Genomic DNA, 18,801 nt, shown 5'->3' with positions numbered 1-18,801 from the left:
GGCAGTGTCTCAGAATGGAGAGGAAGATTCCTCTCAAGGATAAAAAGACAGGGGGGAATGTTAGGACCAAACTGAAGCCAGGACAGGCTCTAAGGGGAGGGCTAGGCCTGAGAAAAAGCTGAGGCTCTGGGAATTCCCACAGGCAGTGTAGCTCGACCAATCAGAAAAAAATCCCCGTAGCCCCCCCCCGCCCGTGCCAGACCTGAGCCAATCCGGATAGGGATGCAAGGTTTAAAAGTTCCACGCGCGTGTACAGTTTAACCAATCAGCTATGCTGTTACAGAAATAAAGAACCATCTGTATAAAAGTATATGTGATTCAGAGTTCGGGGCCTTTGTCTGATTCCACTGTGCTGGATGAAACATGGGTCCTGGCTCGAGCTGGTAATAAACCCCTTTATGCTTTTGCATTGCTGTGGACGTCTTATTCTCAGTTTTGGGGACTCGGACTCTGGGCATAACAAGATGGACACATGGGAGGAAAGGAGGGAGTCAGAGGGGCTGACACTGCAGATGAGAGGGGCGCCCAATCATCGGGAGAGTTGCAGGGAACCTCAGGGAGCGGCCAGCTCCAGCCAAATGCCGTGGGGGTGGGGGACGGCTGTCTCAGACGTAGGAAAAAAGAGCCGAGGAAGCCCGGGAGAGGTGGAAAACGCATGAAACACAGGTGTCTTCACAACGAGTTACAGAAATTGACCTTTATTTATTGTACTAAAGTCTGTTTAACTTTTGATACAAAGGAAGGTTTTAGTACAGAAAACCCCAGTCTGTGAGAACAGTACCCGTGCACACTGTACCATCTCTGTGCCAACCCCAGCCGCCCAGAGCAGCGGCCCCGCGGGCGCCAGCGAAACCCCGCGCCAGCCTGTGGCTGGTCCTAGCTGTCGCAGCCAGAACGCGTGTACCTGTGAAACAAGGGCAGCACGGAGACGGAAACGTGTCTCCTTGCGAACGACTGTGCAAGAAAATATATCCCTTTTTAAAAAAATGTCAGTATGGCTAAACTATAATCTAGTGTCTAAAATTACAAAGAATAAAATGAAATCAGTGATTTCTTGCTAGTAAAATGAAATGTTAGGAACAGTATTAAAATAGAGGTCCTACCCCAGTGACACTTACCCGGAGCCCCATACAGTACCTATTATTAACAGGACACACAGTTTAAAGAGGAACCACACCAAATCTTCAGCCAGAAACATCTGGCATCAGGTGCTTTAAAAAACAAAACAAAACACAGCCATCCTCGTGGAGCTCTGCTCATGTTGTGAGAGCTGAAGCCAAGACTAGATAGATCCCAGCTTCTCTTGAATTTTAACAGTGACCACATTGATCCTTAAGCTTCCGTTAAGAGCTCTCTTTTCAGAGTCTGAAATACGAATTGTTTTTAGATCAAACAGAGCTGATGTCCCTGCCCCATTGTAAAGCATTTGGGAATTACTCTGCAAAATCTGCACTGGTAAAGGCTGTCACTATTCACAGAACCTAAGGAGGACCCAGTGGCATGCCTCAGCCCCAGCCTGACATCCTGCCCAGAACTGGCTGTGTCACAGTGAACCCACGAAGCTCTGAGGACCAGAGAGAATGCTGGAATCATGAACACAGGTGGATGAGAAGTAAGAGGTGGCAGGAGACGAAGTCCGAGGGACGCGCCTACAAGACGGTGGAAGTCACCTTCCTAGGTGCAGGAGGAGAGCGCGCAGCCCCACGAAGGCACTAGTTCCGCACGCAACGACGGTCTAAACAGCCGCAGTCATAGGGCCTTCCAGGAGAGGGGCCGCCGAGGAGCGGGGCATTCGTCAGAGCTCTGGCCCCACCGCTAAGACCCTCCCAGAGCAAAGTGGCCCCCAGTGAGGTTCCAGCGTCGTTTCGTTGAAAGCAGGCACAAAACCAACACCAAAGCGACAGAGAGGAAAAGGGCAGGGGCTGGGCAGCGACAACATGGAGCCATTCAAGTAAACATGAGCCACTGAATACTTAGAAAAGGCTTGTAAACTTGTGATCTGAAAGGTTCTCTTTGCAGCATCTGTTGAGCTGGCTACAAGAAAGGTTGGTGTCGAGTCCCCGACTCCACAGTCTCTGTCTTAAAGCACACACGTGTGGGAGAAGCGCAGTCCGCTGGCCGGGGTCTGGGTCCCGTCCGTCTGTGGCCTTCCATGTACAGAGGAGGTGCTTCTGGAGCCCCGGTTCATGGATCCCTCCCCTTCGTGTTTACACATAGAGGCATCTATCCGTAGTCACTGCAAAGAGCTGTGCCAGGCGGTCGGGCTGGAGGCCAAGCTACAGTCATCCCCAGCGCTGTGTTCTAGAGAGGGCAGGCTGGGATCCACAGGACTTTATTTTGCTCTTGATTGACCACTGCCAAGATCTGAGTGCAAATGCTCGACAGGGCTCCTCCCTGGACGACCCCTGCAAGAGAGTCCCCAAACACACACGTCATTGGCTGGGAGGAAGACGCCCAGAAGGAGGCGAGTAAACAGATCTTTCGCTCTTCCTGGTGCTCTGCCTGTTTTCAGCTACTTGGCTCAACTGCTCTACCCCCGCCTCACTTCTCTTCCATCAGCAAGAAATTGGAAAAGAAAAAAAGAGTTGAGTGCAAGTCACTTCGGCTTTTTATCTATCCCTCTCGGCAACTGTTCATACGATGTTAAAATCTGGGGCTCACACGAAGGCTGGGGTCTGATTTTGCCAGGTTGCCCTGACCCCTGTAATAGGGGTGACAGGATGTGACTATGCAAATTTGCCAGGCTCCACAGCAGGGATGACCCGGGCTGGTGTGCCTAGTCGTGCAACGGGGAGTCCCAGGATATTGGAATGCAGTCTGGGGTATGTTGTAATGGTCCAGTTGGCAGCAAGATTCTAGAGGGAACAAGGCTGGGTCTCAAGAGCTGGGCAACCCACGGCCCAGAGAAGATTCTCAGCAAAGATGATGGGCCATCCCCAGCTCTGGTTCAGGCCTGCTGCTCGGCAAGGTTTCAGCACCACGGCCCAGCAGACACTAGACGAGGGCTCTGTGCGTGCTCCATGGAACAGCGCCATGCCCTGGCTTCTTGCCACAGATACTGACAGTGAATGTTTAGAAATTGCTATGACAATGCGACGGAGCAATTTCACATCTGCTAAATCTGATAAGAAGTCAAAGCCTGTATGTCGTAAGTTTTGAAGTTTTAAATTTTCCTTTCTCTAGTAAATTGCTGAAGTATTTAACTGAAATATAGGCCTGTAATGGATGTGAAATTAAAACACAAACACACTTACACGTACACAGAAGAGCCAGGGCTGGGTTCTGAGACCAAATAGTGCATGAGAAGCACCCATCATAACACTCTCTACAAGTTAATTAAAAGCACAGTCTCCACCTCTCTTGACCACAATGCTGTTATGCCCCCTACCAATGACTGATTTCATGGAAGAAGTTGGAAGCCACCAAGTACGATGGCAACTGCTAAATGAAGAGTTTCTTTTAGTTTGCCTTGTTTCAAAGCTAAGAGACAGTAATGGTGCAGTTTGTCTTCAGACTCCACTGCAAAACTGGCCTACCCTGGAGGATGCCGGGGATAGACGGTCACAGCCACCACTGCTGTGCCACCTGCCTAGGGAATGCTGGAGCTGTGCCACACGGTGCCTGTGCAGCCATAACTCAAGACCAGATTGTGACCCAAGGCCAGAATCCGTGAACTTTACCTTTGGATGGACAAGTCCCCGATGCGGCCCTGTGCCTGCACTGAGATCATCTGTAATGAAAGTGCTCACTGCGGTGGCATCACCGGGCACCCCGGAAGTGCAGGCTATAACACCTCTAAGAAGGGCATCCTTGGGAAGGCTGTGTCCGTCCTTGCCACCCGCTCCTCTTTGGGCCTGGCGCGTACCTACCTGTGAAGTACCTGCTGTACTCCTGTTCAATCTTCTGAGCCGTCTCAAACTGCTCTTTGGAATGCCTCTGAGTCACCTTGTCCTTCAGGTAGATGGGGTCTCTCTGCTCCCTATCGGGACATCCAGGAACCTGGCTGAGGCTTCTCGCCTTTCCCATGCCCTCCTCTCAGCTTCTCTGTCCAGGATAACAGGGCTATCCCCCACCGCCCGTGCGCCCCTGGTGGAGCACAGGGCAGCCTGCTGGCCCCGCAGGGAGCTCTGGGCAGAGACGGGGAAGAGATCAGATGCCCCAGCTGGCCCCCGAGTGCAGGTACCAGAAGACTGGGAGCGCCGAAAGGTAAAGGTCGGCGGGGAGCATATGCGGGCTTGGCAAGTCATTAGCCTAACCACAAAAACTGAAGCTCAGTAAGAGCAAAGGCCCGTCCACATCACAAGTCAGCTCCTGGTAGAGCTGGGCTGCCCAGTTCCTGTGTCGCTGTGAGCACCAAGACGAAAGGCAGGAGAGGGAGAGAGGGCATGGGGGTCAGGAGGGAGGGAAGCAGACAAACTGGCACAGACTCGAGGCGCTGTGGCGGCCCCCAGACAGCACGGAGAGGACCGGGGGGCACTGTGCCAGCTCAGCACGACTGGCTTAACGTGACTGGTGTGAGACGCGCACGTGGGGGAGGGCCACTCCCACACAGGACGCCTGCTCGACGCCAATGCCCCGCCACCTCCCGTGGCTTTGAGCCAGCAGCCCATGCCCGGCACGGCCCGGGCCGAGCCCGCGGGGCCTGGCACCTACTTGATGTGCTTGGCGCTCTTGTAGTGGATGAAGATGACGATGGGGTAGATGTGCACGTGGTGCAGCCGCTCGATGGCGTGGGGGGCGACGTCCAGGAGGCAGTGCCGGTTCTGCAGGGCGGGGGCGGAGGAGCACCGGGTAGGGGCCGGGCTGGGCCTCAGGGACCCAGCCCTCGTCTGCCACGGAGGGGCCCCACTCCTCACCCGACACTGCCCGGCCTCGCCCTACCCGTGAATAAGTCAGGTGCTACTGATGAGCAAGGCAGCTTGTTCATTCTGACACGAAGAGGGCATGTGACAACCCAACTCCAAACCCCTTTCCTGCCTTTACCCAGAAAACCATTCTGACATGACGAGGGCATGACACCCGGTGGGGAAACCTCATCCAGGGAAATCTCTCCCCACTAGGCTGTCAGCGTTGATGATGGCCAAGGCTGGGAACGGGGGCCATGTGGGGTCTGGACAACCCAACTCCAAACCCCTTTCCTGCCTTTACCCAGATACAGGAACGTTCTAAAGAGCCACCGCACTTGGCCTCAGAAACCTTACCCAGAAAGCCAATGGGTACCTTTTCTGTGATCTCCTTTATGGAAGCCACAGTGGTCACGTCAAAGTGGCCACTCCTCCGCTTGTAATCGACAAACAGGCAGTCTTTGACGCCCCGCTCGATGGCCTGCTGGGAGGCCTTCATCACCTCTGCAAAGCACAGACACAGGAATCAGCAGGTCGGGCACCGTGAGCCATCACTGCACGGGCTGGGGAAAGCACTGCATGGAAACCCAGCCCTGCCAGCCTCACTCCCAGAGAAAGAGCCAGAGGCTGAACAGTGATGCGACCCAAGTCAGAAGGATGAAAAGACTGTGAGATCCATCCCCAGGAAGCAGGTGAACAAACACAGACACAGACACAGGCCTGAGGGCCGCCCTTACCAAGGGGGCATCTGCAGAACTTGCCGGGCGCCTCGTTCACCAGCATCTCCTTCACCACATCCAGGAAGGGCCCCAGGATCAGGACGGGCCTCAGGGAGGTGCAGTCCACCTTTTGGACCCGCTGATAGGCCAGGCTCACTGAATCTGCAGGGAAGAGGGCAGCAGAGGATGGGTATCCACCCGGAGCAGAGGGAGGGCCGCCGGGAGGGGCTGGGGACTCACTGCTCCCCTGACCTTGCTTACCCCAGACAGACCTATCTCCTTCACTCCACAGATCCAGAGCCAGGGACCCAGCTCACCCTGGTCTGCCTGGGACTCGCCCAATTTTAGCACTGAGAGTTCCACACCACGGGCACACCAGGGCACGGCCACTCCTGCACCGTGTCCCCACTCCTTGGACACCCAAGGCATTGCAGCACTTTATTCTGCTCAAATTCTCTTATGCGTGTTCACCACACGGTCCCCTCACTACTAGACACTCTGTTCTCTACACGTGCCACCTCCCCTGAGTGGGGCGGGTCGTGTGACCCAGACCTGCCCCATGCAGTGAGCAAACTATCCCCCTTCCCATGAGCTGAAACGGACAGGACCAGGGGCAGTGACCCAGCTCTGATCCTGCAGATGACAACCACCCTCAGGAAATGACAGAGCCACGAGACAAAAGGGACTTGGCTCCCTGATGGTCCCCAGAACAGAGCTGCCTCCAAGGGACGACCCACCAATCCAGACTCGTACGTGGCAGAGAAAGAAGCTTCTTATGCTTCACCCATTGTTATTTGGTCTCAGTTACAGCACTCAAACCAATATCCTAGTTGATACATGTAGTTAAGTCTCCTCTTCCACAAAAAGAATAAAAAAATGCTCACAGAAAGAGCCTAAAACCAGCATGCAAATATCTTCCTGACACCTCAGGTACCAATCACTGTGCTGGCAACTCAGAAACACTTTTAAAAATTTTTTAAAGAATAGAAAGCACAGACCTAGGGCCAAGAACTTCCTCCAAGAAGAGATAAAAGCATCCCCTCTTTTAAAACTCTGAACATGACAGGTAAGCTAGGCATCCTCTCCAACCCCCTTTCTCCAGTCTTGGTCCCAGGCAGCTTCCTCTCAACTAGCATCATAGTTGGTTATGAGGATTCAAAGTATATCCCATGGACAGAGGAGAGTGGCAGGCTACAGCCGTAGGGTCACAAAGAGTCGGACACGACTATAAAGTATATCCTTTTACGTGCTCAGAAAACCTAGAAAATACGTATGTCCAACAAAAATGACATACAATAAATATTCTGTAACTCCCTCTTCCACTCAGTCTTATGTTTCTGTTGAAAGCATCCCTGTTGCTTCACACTGATCTGCCTTTATCCTTTGCAGCATCCTCACACATGAAGGCACCGCACCTCTCCATCTCTCTGGGTATGGACATTAAGACCATGTCTTCAACTCAACAGAATTGTCTTCTCCCCTAATGACTATTAACATTCCACACTGAGGGGCACCAATTTAGAAGTTTTCTGATCCTCTCAGAATAATGTGCTTTGTCAGAAGTCCTCATAATAACAGAATCACAGGGTTCCAGAGCCACTCACAAGCACGATATCCAGCCAGAGTCAGAGGCCCAGAGAAAATAAACTCCCTGGGAAGGGTAAATACACAAACATATAATCTGGAAGCAACCTAATGGAGGTATGTAGACTCCTTTTAAAACTGGTACAGATATTAAAATCAAAAGCATTAAAGTAATCATGTACCTAATATTCACATAATATAAAAGGAGGTAATTAGTGTCATCCATAACATAAAGGAGTGGGGGGAACACAGAGATGTAGCTTTTATATAAGATTGAAATTAAGCTATCATCAGTTTAAAGTGAATTGCTATAACCTGAAGATATTTTATGTAACAATAGCAACCAAAAAAAAAAAAAAAACTATAAATACACAAATGGAAATGAGAAAGAAATTAAAACATGTTACTACAAAAAAAAATCAATGAAATACAAAAGAAGGCAGCAAGGAAGGAAAAGATATGATGGAAAAGCAACAAGACATATACAAAACAACTGAAAAATAGTCTTTCATATGAACAATTAAGTATAAATGGTTTAAATGCCCCAATTAAATGATGCAGATTGGCTGGATGCATAAATTAAAAAGATTCAACTCTATGCTGTCTACAAGAGACTCACTTTAGATCTAAGGACATACATAGGCTTAAAAATGAAAGGACAAGAAAAAATAGTTCATGCAAATGGGAATCTAAAGAGAGCAGGAGTGACCATAATTGTATCAGACAAAATAGACTTGAAGACAAAACTGTCACAAGAGACAAAGAACATTATAGTAGGATAAAAAGATCATTTCTCCAAACAGATATATCAAGCATAAATATATGCGCACCCAGCACTAGAATTCCCAAGTAAGTCAAGTGAACGCTGATGGAACTGAAGGGAGAAACAGACGATACAGTGTCAGGACAGGGCTTCAACATCCCGATTTCAATTACGGACGGTACAACCGGTGCTGTGCTGCGCTAAGTCGCTTCAGTCGTGTCCGACTCTTTGCGACCCTATGCACTGTAGCCCGCTGGGGTCCTCTGTCCATGGGACTCTCTAGGTAAGAACACTGGAGCAGCTTGCCATGCCCTCCTCCGGGGGATCTTCCTGACCCAGAAACTGAAGCCACGTCTCTAATGTCTCTTGCACTGGCAGGAGGGTTCTTTACCACTAGCACCACCTGGAAACCCAGCACAATCAGACAGAAAATCAATGAGGAAACAGCACTCGAACAACATTATGAACCAATGGACCTAGCAGACTCCCCGCTAGAGCCTCCAAGGAAGCACGGACCTGCCAACACCGTGATTCTGGCCCAACAGTACTACTTTTGGACTTCTGGCTTCCAGATCTGCGAGAGAGTAAGCACATACTGTGCTGACCACAAAGCTTGTGACGTATGTTGCAAAAGCCCCAGGAAATGAATACACGGTGAAAGCTGGAGGACAGTGAATAATATCTTTAAAATGCATGGATAAAATATCGACCCACCTACAATTCTATATCCAGTGAAAATCTGCAGAATCGTGGGAAAATTGGCAAACAGAAACTGAGACTGTCACCAACAAACCTGCATCACAAGAAATGCTAAAGATCATAACAAGGGCACAGTCCATGGGGCCGCAAAGAGTCAGACCTGAGTGAGAAGCTGAGCACGCACACGCACGCACGCACACACACACACACACACACACACACACACACACACACACGCAACGGGCATGTTAACTATAGCTAACCTTACTGTGGTTAATCTTTTGCACCTCATACACATATCAAATTATCGTCTTGTACACCTTAAACTTACACGATAATATATGTCAGTTATATCTCACGCTGGAAAAAAAAAAAGGAATGCTGAAGGGAGTGTACATCAGAAAGAAAAAATCAGAGGGAAAGAGGATGACAGGAAGGAATGAAGAATAATGGGAAGGATAAACATAAGTGAATGACTGATGCGTAAATCAGTAACACTGCCGGCTTTAAAAATATGTGTAAAATGAAAACGATAAGCAAGCAAAAGGTAGGAAGGAGGTAAGGAAGTCATGGTGTTCTGATGTTTTAAAATTATTGGGGAAGTGGTCAAAGTCATGATTCATGTTAGTAGTAAGTCAGATACACATTGTGAGGGCTGCTGTAATCACCACCCCCAAAAGAAGAAAAACGAAGAGATTGAGGAGGGGGCAGAGTAATAAAAATGCTTGATTAATCCAAAAAAAGTAAGAAAAGGGAACATAAAATGGGCAGGATAACAGAAAACAAATAGTAAGATGGTAAATGTATCAGTGATGATATCAGTAATTCAGTACTCTGATTAAAGGATAAAAATTGTCACTGGTGCATTCAAACATGAAAATATCTCAGGCTGTACACTTTTCTATAGATGTATTTGCACTTTTCTATACACATGTCTCAATAAAATGAAAAAAGATGAAGTGTCACGGTGAGTTAAAAAAAAAAAACCCTACATGCTGCTTACAGAGCCACGTAAATATGAAGCTGTAAAAAAGTATGAAACGACGGAAAAAGATGAACTATGCAAACACTTAACCAATAGAAAACTGGTGTGATAATTATACTTTAACAAGATAGAGATAGTTTTCTGGCCTTTTTTAAGGCCAGAAACATTACTAGAGATAAAACATTTTATAATGATAAAAGGGTCAATTTAACAGTACGACATAACTATTTAAAGACAACTTCAAAATGTGTGTGTGCACGCTAAGTCGCTTCAGTAATGTCCGACGTTTTGTGACTCTGTGGACTGTAGCCTGCCAGGGTCCTTGGTCCATGACTTTCTCCAGGCAATACTGGAGTGGGTTGCCACACCCTTCTCCAGGGGATCTTCCCGACCCGGGGATTGAACCGCGTTTCTTATGTCCCCTGCAATGGCAGGCGGGTCCCTTACCACCAGAGCCACCTGGGAACACCCCATAACTTAAAAACATATAATGAAAAAAAACACACTGAAGAACTGCAGACTAGACAAGTGGCTATTCTCCAAAGATATCTCCTGGATATACACCACAGACCAGAGATGCTGTCTACAGAAGAAAAGAGAAAGGAGGACCAAGCAACTATCATTGTTGAAAAGACAGTCTTTTTTTTTTTTAACATTTTAAATTTAAAAATGTAAAACCCTATTTTCAGCTTGAAGGCCATATAAGAGCAGGCAGCGGAGCAGATCTGGCCCATAGGCTCTGGTTTGCCAACTCCTGACCTGACTATCGTGACCGTGGGCCGTGAGCAAGGGCGGGACTCACTCAACTCACTGTGCCGAAGACCTGAAGTAACACGTGAGGAAGCAGAGGAGGAGGAGGCCCACTGCCCCCCCCACCCCCACAGCCTGCCTATCAGGGAGGGCACACCTTCCAGGAAGGAGTCACACCCGGGTCCAGGGACCAGCATTCATCAGAGCCTCCTGCTTTACAGGACAAATATACCGCTCCACAGGGCGGCCTGCCAAAGGATGCCTGACACTCCCTGACATGCAGCCCCAGGACTGGGCGGGTGCCTGGCCCGGGGAGGATCTTGTAAGGATAGACACAGGAGTAAAGCCAGGAAGGTTACCACCAAGCAGCCTGGAATAACCCCACAACAAACTAGAGGCAATGCACCGGGCAAGAACTGCTTTTTGCCCACCCAATACCCATTCTTCCTTTCTTCCTTACTAAGAGAACCTGCTTTACTGAAGCCAGCAGGGCACCAGTGAAAACCTTGCCATTTCAGCCTCCCTTGCAGTTGTAAGCAGTCAATGAGGTGTAAGTGGAAAATGAAGAGTGGGGCTTCCAGGTAAGCTGTTTAAAGAGGCACACTGTTGCCATGCCCTTTTCTTCTCCTTGCTGCCTGAACGTGGATGTGATGGCGGGAGATGGGGAGACCGTAAGGACGGAGGACGCATCCTACACGTGGTACACTCTGAAGGCTGTAGCACCACCAGCCCAGCCCAGACACATTCCTTGACCAATTACGTCTGAAAAAAGCAAACCTCTTGTCTTTCAAGTCACTGCAGTGAGGCTTCTGTGGTGAACAGCAAACCTCAGCCTGCAAGCCTGCTGGAGAAGCCAGCTCAGTCACTTGCCTTCGAAGAGTGGAATGGAGTCATTGGAAAAGGTGTCCAAGGCAAGGAGGTCTTTCCCATCTTTGGACCCGCTGCGTTTGTGCTTATGTTTCCTTCGAAAGAAGGATCTGCGTGCAGCCGCCGAGAGCGTCTTTGCGGCGCTGTTTTCATCTTTGACTTCAGACATGCTGAGCCTCCGGGAGAATTCTTGGTCCATTCTGAAGACGAGAGTACAGCAGTGCTGGGAAGGGCCAAGGGACCATTGCCTGTCGCCCTGCCCACCTGCGCCAAGGAGGGTCAACGCCGGGGCTCCAGGCTCCCCCACCACCCTCTGCAGGCTTCCCGGCCACTTCAGCACCCAAGCCCCCGAGGACGCCCTGATGCCAGTACTCTGGGGTGGCACACAGACCAATGCTGGGCAAGTTCTCAGAGCAGGTCAACTCCTATATTCAGGTGAGGGTCAGAGGGCACTGCTAAGACAGCCTTCACTTGTGACACTAAAAGTTATAATTCCAGCCACAAAAAGGAGGAAAGCATAGAAATGTACTGTAACATGGAAGAACCTTGAAAAAAATCATGCCAAGTATAGGAAGTTGGTCACAAAAGACCATGTGCTGTATGTGTGACTCCATTCATGGAAAGTCCAGACAGGGAACCTTGTAGAGACAGGTTCCAAGGAGACCAGGGGTGGCTCAGGGTTGGCAACAGGGGGCTGGCAGACAGAACAAGGCAGGTAGCTGAAGGGTACAGGGCTTCTCTCTGAGATGATGAAAACATTCTCAAATTGACTATGGTCATGGTTGCACATATCTGTGAAAACACTAAAAGCTAAGCAATTGCATACTTTGGATAAATCGCCTGGCACATGAATTATATCTCAACAAACATAATTTTAAAAAAGCATGTCTCCTAAGTTGCCGCTACACTTCTGTATAGCACTGACTTGGATACATCGCTGACCTAAACTTGGAACAGCTTTTTGAACAAGCGACTCTGGCAAAACTTACAGACCAGAAGCTGAGACGACGTCAGAATAAGCCCCCAGCAGCCCAGGCCGTCATCACAGGGGACGTCCCCACGGGTGCCGCCCGCCCCAGCCCCAGGCTCTAGAACACTCACACGTATTTGCTGGGGATCTGCCCGCGCTGGATTTTCTGGGCATTCTCATCCAGCTGCCAGGCCATCCAGGACCCAAATGAGCCCTGGGGCAAGGTGTCATCCACGTACAGAATGTCGTCTTTCTTAAAGCTCAGCTCGGGCTCTACCTCTGCCAGTCGCTCATAGAGGGCCCTGGACCGGGAGATGGAGGGGAAGAGTCAGGCCATAGGCCACCCCTTACAGCCAAGCTCCCAGGCCCACTCTCCTGCTCTAAAGCTCTCCCCAGACCATGATCAGGACCCATCTGTCCCCATTCTAGCAGCAGTTCCCAAAGGAGGGAGCCCGGGCTCCTGGAGATCAGGGCTCCCTCACGCCCATCAGATAAAAGCCTTTTTGCCAAGAACCAAGCCATATCTCCACTTCCAAAAGAGTCTTTCCCATTTGTACCCCTCCCACATCAAAGTCGATGCTTCCTACACAGCGGAAACATCTCAGAATGGAAACGTGCCATCCTTGACTGAGGAGGGTGTGCCTAGACATAGGGACCCCGAACCTCATGGAGCACAGTCAATCAGTATTTTCCATTCTTGTGTGGCCTCAGATCTCATGAAGAAAGCTGCATGCCTTCTAGAACATGCCTGATGCCTGTCCCCCACCCCCTACTCCACCCTTTTCCAGTATTACTTCAGGGCACTCTGGATGCTCTGACATACACAAACACTGCAGAGGGATCTGCCGACCTGAGTCAGGAGAGACCCGGAGAGGGGCACGGGCCACAGGAAAACGAGGCTCAGTGGTCTCAAACTTCCCCAGGCCCAAAACCCTAAAGAGAGAGCCTGTCTCACCCTAGGAGCTTCCAAGGGTTTTTCTAAGTCACAAGCATCTCATCATAAGCTTACAATTTGGGGCCCAAGTAATAATGCTCATAGTCCCATCCCTCAAGGGCAAGAAACACAGGGTCATTCACAGGGAACAGCCTCCACCAAAAGCCCCTCCCCAAGTGCCAAGTCCCTGGCAGCCCTGGCCACTGATACCTGATGTAGAAACTGTCGCCAGGCAGGCCCTTGACCTTGGAGAACTCCTCGGGGCGGTACTGCACCTTCAGGCGGACACTGTCCTTGGGCTTTAGCATCTCCACGTAGACCTCCTCCACCGTCTTGCTGCGTACGTCCAGACCGCCGTACTACCCAGAGACGGGAGGCGGGGGTCAGAGGGCAGAAGCAGGGAGGCCTGGGCACCCATGAGAGGCCAGTAGTGGGATAAGGAGGAGATTCAGCATCCCCATCACTGGGCATCCATCTGCCCCACGTCCACAGAGGCTGAGGCCTCTGCCGAGTGCCTGCTCTGCCCTCCACTGCTCCCAGCAGAGACCCTGGTCTAGCCTCCCAGCCAGTAAGGCCCACTGGAAACGTGACACTTCCCCTTGCTAACGCTCCTTGCAGCTTTCAGCACCTACAACCTGCCTCCCCTATCCAACAGGAGACCCAGTGAGAGGGAGATGGCACCCGCCATCAGACTAGAGTCCTGGTCCTACTACTGCCAGGTGTGGAGCATCTGCCTCCCCCGATGCCAGTGCCCAGGCTGGGTCCTAATATGCCTGATATGCCTGCTTCCCTAATACTTACCCAGAGTGGGTCCGGGGAGCATTCAACACCCAAGAGGGATGCCAGCAGAGGCTGTGCTCCCCCGCCTCCCATGTCACCTGAGATGGCAGGAAGCCCGACACGCGGGCAGAGGGCAGCCTGGCTGCTGCTCAGCAGCTCAGAACTTACCTCAAGGATGAGGTCCCCGGGCACAAGGCCGTCGGCGCCCTTGGCAGGACTGTCGTCCTCCACCTCGGCCACAAACACCCCGTGCAGGTTCCCTCCACATAAGTGCACGCCAAGCTCCAACTGCGACTTCTTGATGAAGACGACTCGTGGCTCTGGGGTCTTCTTGGTGGCATCTCCCACCGTCCTTTCAGGAAGGAAAACGAAGCTCTTCAATTGTGCACAGGAAGGGAGGCAGGCGCGAAGAAAGATAAAACAGCGGTGACACCCTAACCATTTTCTGCTCCCCTCTCGGGTCTCATAAGGCCCCAGAACCAGGAGCCAGGAGCGAGGCGGACACAGACTCTGCCGCTAGTGGCTCGGTTCGTAGGCAGGGCACTGAGATGAGGCAGAGGTGAGCACACAGCCATGGCCACACAGCCACTCAGGGACAGAGTGGACCTCACAGCCGCTATTTCCAGCCCAGCTGTCCAGCACACGTCGTGGGTTGCATCTCACCCACCTGGATTGCACTTGTTTTCCTAACTTTGTTCTCCCGAGAAAGTCAGAGCCAGGGTAACCTCCAGGCCACAACTCATTCGGCAAATGTTTACTGAGCAGTGTCTATGGCCCAGAGGGTGCTGAACCAGAAGCCACCAAGGAACTCACAACGCAGGGACGCTGAAAGGCTAGCAAATAAACTGAGCAAAGGCAACGAGGCAGCAATGGAGCCTGATGAGCGGGACCTCAGGGGAGGAGCCAGAGAGTGACAAAACTTCTGCTGCAGGCAAGTATAGCCAAGATTGCCGGGAGAAATATCAGTAACCTCAGATATGCAGATGACACCACCCTTAGGGCAGAAAGTGAAGAGGAGCTAAAGAGCCTCTTGATGAAAGTGAAAGGAGAGTGAAAAGCTGGCTTAAAACTTAACATTCAGAAAACGAAGATCATGGCATCTGGTCCCATCACCTCACGGCAAATAGATGGGGAAACAATGGAAATGGTGACAGATTATTTTCTTGGGCTCCAAAATCACTGCAGATGGTGACTGCAGCCATGAAATTAAGAGACACTTGCTCCTTGGAAGAAAAGCTATAACAAACTTAGACAGCATATTAAAAAGCAGAGACATCACCCTGCCAGCAAAGGGCCATCTAGTCAAAGCTATGGTTTCTCCAGTGGTCATGTATGGATGTGAGATCTGGACCATAAAGAAAGCTGAGCGCCAAAGAATTGATGCTTTTGAACTGTGGTGTTGGAGAAGACTCGAGAGTCCTCTGGACTGCAAGGAGATCAAACCACTCAATCCTAAAGGAAATCAGTCCTGAATATTCATTGGAGGACTGAGGCTGAAGCGGAAACTCCAATACTTGGGCCACCTGATGTGAAGAACTAACTCATTATAAAAGACCCTGATGGTGAGAGACTGAAGGTAGGAGAAGGGGACGACAAAGGATCAGATGGTTGAATAGCATCACTGACTTGATAGACATGAGTTTGAGCAAGCTCCAGGAGTTGGTGATGGACAGGGAGGCCTGGCAGGCTGCAGTCCATGGGGTCGCAAAGAGTCAGACATGACTGAGCGACTAAACTGAAGTGTACCCAGTGAAGAGTCACAAGAAGAGCCCTGAAGATGCCCCACTCTCCAGCCTATGACTTCCGTGAAGAGTCCATTAACGCCATGCCAGAGAAAGGGCTCCATCCAGGATTGCAGGGACAGCCTCCCAACCCAGCCTGCATAGCCCTCTCCCCTCCTCCCTTCCAGTTCCTGCGAGAACAGGGCCTCCTCCTGCCCACACTACCACTGGTCCCTCCTCCTGACTTCTCTCCATGCCCACCCTTTGCATGGCTAACCCCTGCTCGTCCTGAACACCGTGACTCAGCTCCCAGCCACGCTCCATCATGGCCCCTGGTCCCCCTCCCAGCACTTCAGCTGTGCTGCACACGCCTGTTCACTGATCTGCCACCCTCAAACCAGGAGCTCCTTGAGGGCAACACTGCTGTGGATGGCCAGGGCCCCAGCCTGGAAGGGTGAGGACTGTGGGATTCAATGTCTGAGAACAAGTGAAGTGAGAAGAGGAGAAGAAAAACAAAAGAAGCAGAGCTAAGAATGAGTCAGTGGAAAAACTAGAGAAAAAAGAGAGAGCAGGAAAGAGAGAGGGAAAAAGGACTGGCAGGCTCCCCACGCCAAATCCTGACAAGCTGGTGAGCCATCTGCAGTGCGGGGCAGCGCTGGGACCCACATCCCTCAGAGGATGTACACGGGCTGCAAAAATGACCCTCCTGGCCGCCCCGCTCAACCCAGGTGCACTGATGGAAGGCTCTTGGCAGGCAGTTACTGACCTGGAGCTGGGGGTGCTCTGCTTGGCCGGGGGTGTGCCAGGGCCCTCGTCCTGCTCCATCAGCGGGTCGATGACAGAGGGATGCTCTGGGGTGGTGGCACCGCTGCCCTGGAGAGTAGAGTGAATACCGACGGGGTCCAGGTGGGAGCTGGGGACAGAGGACAGGAAGAATAAGGAGCAGCAGGCGGCTGCCCAGAGCCATCCCTCTGTGGTGGTGCTGGGCTCTGGGATGTGAACAAAGACCAGGTCACACAGCTCTACGATCTGAGTCCTGAGAAGAGCAAGCGCCTTGGCAGCTTGGACTCAGCTGTCCACCTGCATGATCTGCCTGTCCTCAACTTGAAGACAGACGGTGAGCCTGGGGACACATGAATCGGTTGCCCCCCTTTCCAGTGTCTGAGCATCTCAGCCCCTCCCTCCGCAGGCGCTGCAGCACGGGGGCACCGGTGAGCCTGGGGACACCTGAATCGGCTGCTCCCCTTTCCTGTGTCTGAGCATCTCGGCCCCTCCCTCCACAGGTGCTGCAGCATGGGGGCACTTCTCTCTCTCTGCTTACTTGTCCCGCAGCCTGCAGCACAAAGGCAGGTGTCCGGCGTCTGCCCATGGACGGGGGTCGGACCGCTCTACGTGAGAATCCACCAGAGGCCTCAGGGCCTGGCTACCACACACGTGCCGGGGCTTCCTGCTTCACAGGGTGCCTGGCCACCTGTTTCCACACCCTATTTCAGGAGGGGAAGCCCTCCCTTGATATGTCTCTTCTCCAAAGCCCGAGGTTGCTCAACTCTCCCCTCACGGCAGCAGAATCCCCAGAGCTTGCAGCTGCACGTGGTCTCCTCGGAGCAAGCCACACACCTGCGGCCTCCACTTCTCCTCCCGCAGCCCAGATGCCCCTCGGAGGCCCGGGACCTCACCTGGACCGGGAGTGGCTGCTGAGCTGGTGCATGTGCGGGTTGTACTGGGCCAGAATGGTGATGGTGTCACACTGCTGCCCGATGATGAGCCGGGCCTGCTGCTCTGTGGCACTCCGCAGGTTGATGCCATTGAACTAGGAAACACCGAGAACGGGCTCAGCAAGGAGAGAGGAGGACACGGAGAAGGTCCTGGGACTCAGAAAGGGACGAGGGGAGGGAGAGAAGGGTGGCTTCCCGCTCACCTCAAGTAACTGGTCCCCATACTCAAGGCCAGCCTGGTGAGCGATGCTCCCCCCCGTCACCTTGGAGACGTAGACGCCGCCCTTCTCCCCACTCACGATGGAGATGCCCAGTGGCTCGGAGCCCTTCTGCAGCTTCACATGGCGTGGCTCCTCCACGTAGGGCCTTGGAAGAGAGTCATCGGTTTTGGGGACTCAGACTCAAAGGGAAGGTCTGGGGAGGGTCTGAGGTCAGGCATGCATTCGCTATGCAGAGAGGGCCAGGGAACGTGGACGCTCCTATGACGACACAGCTGGATGGGCACACGATGAAGTCCACCTTCACACAGGGTGATGCTCAACCTCATGCAATACAAGCACGACCCCCAAGACGGACGCAGAGGCACCAGTCCCAAAGTCACAGAGTGGTCTGTGTGAACTATAAACACTGATATACGCAGGGAAAGGGCACGTAGGTTTCCACGACAAGAGAGGAATGGCCTCACGATGTGCAATTTACAAACCTCCAGTGGGGTCTCAGACGCCCTCGGAGGAAAAAAGTGCCTTCTGGGATGATGTTTACCCCCAAAGGGACAATATGAAATATCAGTTTTTATATTTACCAGTACACAGGGTGATGTAAATTGATCATGAGATTAAGCTGCTGCAAACCCGAGGCACTTAAATGGGACCGGGGAGGCTGGGAGCAAGGTGACACCATGCACTTGCTGGCCCCAGGCTGCCACCCACCACCCTGTGGGTATGAGGGGCATGGGGCCTGGGGTGGGGCCCTCCTGTCGGGCCAACCTCAGACTCCTCAGCGAGGAGGACCTGGGCCTGGCAGCCGCAGGCAATCTCAGGAGGGATCTGTAGTGGTGGAGGCATCTGGAAGGTGCAAAGGGTTAGAAAGAAGAGAGGGGTGATTGGAGGAGGAAGACAGGCACAGACGCCTGGAACGTGACACACAGACAGACAGACAGCTGCATGACGCTGAGCCGCCAGGACCGCACTGCACGCAGCCTGAGCTCCAGGCAGAGCCACCCCCCAGGCCCGCCTCCTCCAGAGCACACGGGTGGGTGTGAATCCAAGTGTAGAAGGCTGGGAGGGCAGCGGGGAGCCCTTTTGGAGGTAATCCTTCCTTTTTAACCTCCTGAATGATTTAAACTTTTATAATATGCAGAATTTTGTCAAAACAATAAAGCTTCTTCGTAAAAGAGGTTTGTAAAGTATACATAATATTACAAATAGCTTGAAACATAACATTAAGGAGGAAATGTTTACATATATAAAA

General features: G+C 51.8%; 1 protein-coding gene across 1 annotated transcript in view; it reads right to left on the bottom strand.

Annotated features, from left to right (window-relative positions):
- Positions 1-711: 711 nt before the first annotated feature.
- Positions 712-18,801, bottom strand: part of DLG5 (discs large MAGUK scaffold protein 5) — a 120,110-nt gene continuing 102,020 nt past the window's right edge. Inside the window, exons 21-32 of the mRNA XM_068981793.1 lie at positions 17,535-17,697; positions 17,293-17,426; positions 16,383-16,529; positions 14,064-14,247; positions 13,326-13,474; positions 12,313-12,483; positions 11,215-11,411; positions 5,582-5,725; positions 5,221-5,348; positions 4,654-4,763; positions 3,870-3,979; positions 712-2,405 (exon numbers count right to left, since the gene is read on the bottom strand). Of these exons, the coding sequence (XP_068837894.1) occupies positions 2,302-2,405; positions 3,870-3,979; positions 4,654-4,763; positions 5,221-5,348; positions 5,582-5,725; positions 11,215-11,411; positions 12,313-12,483; positions 13,326-13,474; positions 14,064-14,247; positions 16,383-16,529; positions 17,293-17,426; positions 17,535-17,697 (1,741 nt within the window). The 3' untranslated portion in view covers positions 712-2,301. The remainder of the gene's footprint in view (positions 2,406-3,869; positions 3,980-4,653; positions 4,764-5,220; positions 5,349-5,581; positions 5,726-11,214; positions 11,412-12,312; positions 12,484-13,325; positions 13,475-14,063; positions 14,248-16,382; positions 16,530-17,292; positions 17,427-17,534; positions 17,698-18,801) is intronic.

The sequence above is a fragment of the Capricornis sumatraensis genome, chromosome 10, assembly GCF_032405125.1.
Source record: "Capricornis sumatraensis isolate serow.1 chromosome 10, serow.2, whole genome shotgun sequence".
Classification (NCBI taxonomy): domain Eukaryota; kingdom Metazoa; phylum Chordata; class Mammalia; order Artiodactyla; family Bovidae; genus Capricornis; species Capricornis sumatraensis.
This window is presented reverse-complemented; position numbering and strand designations above follow the sequence as displayed.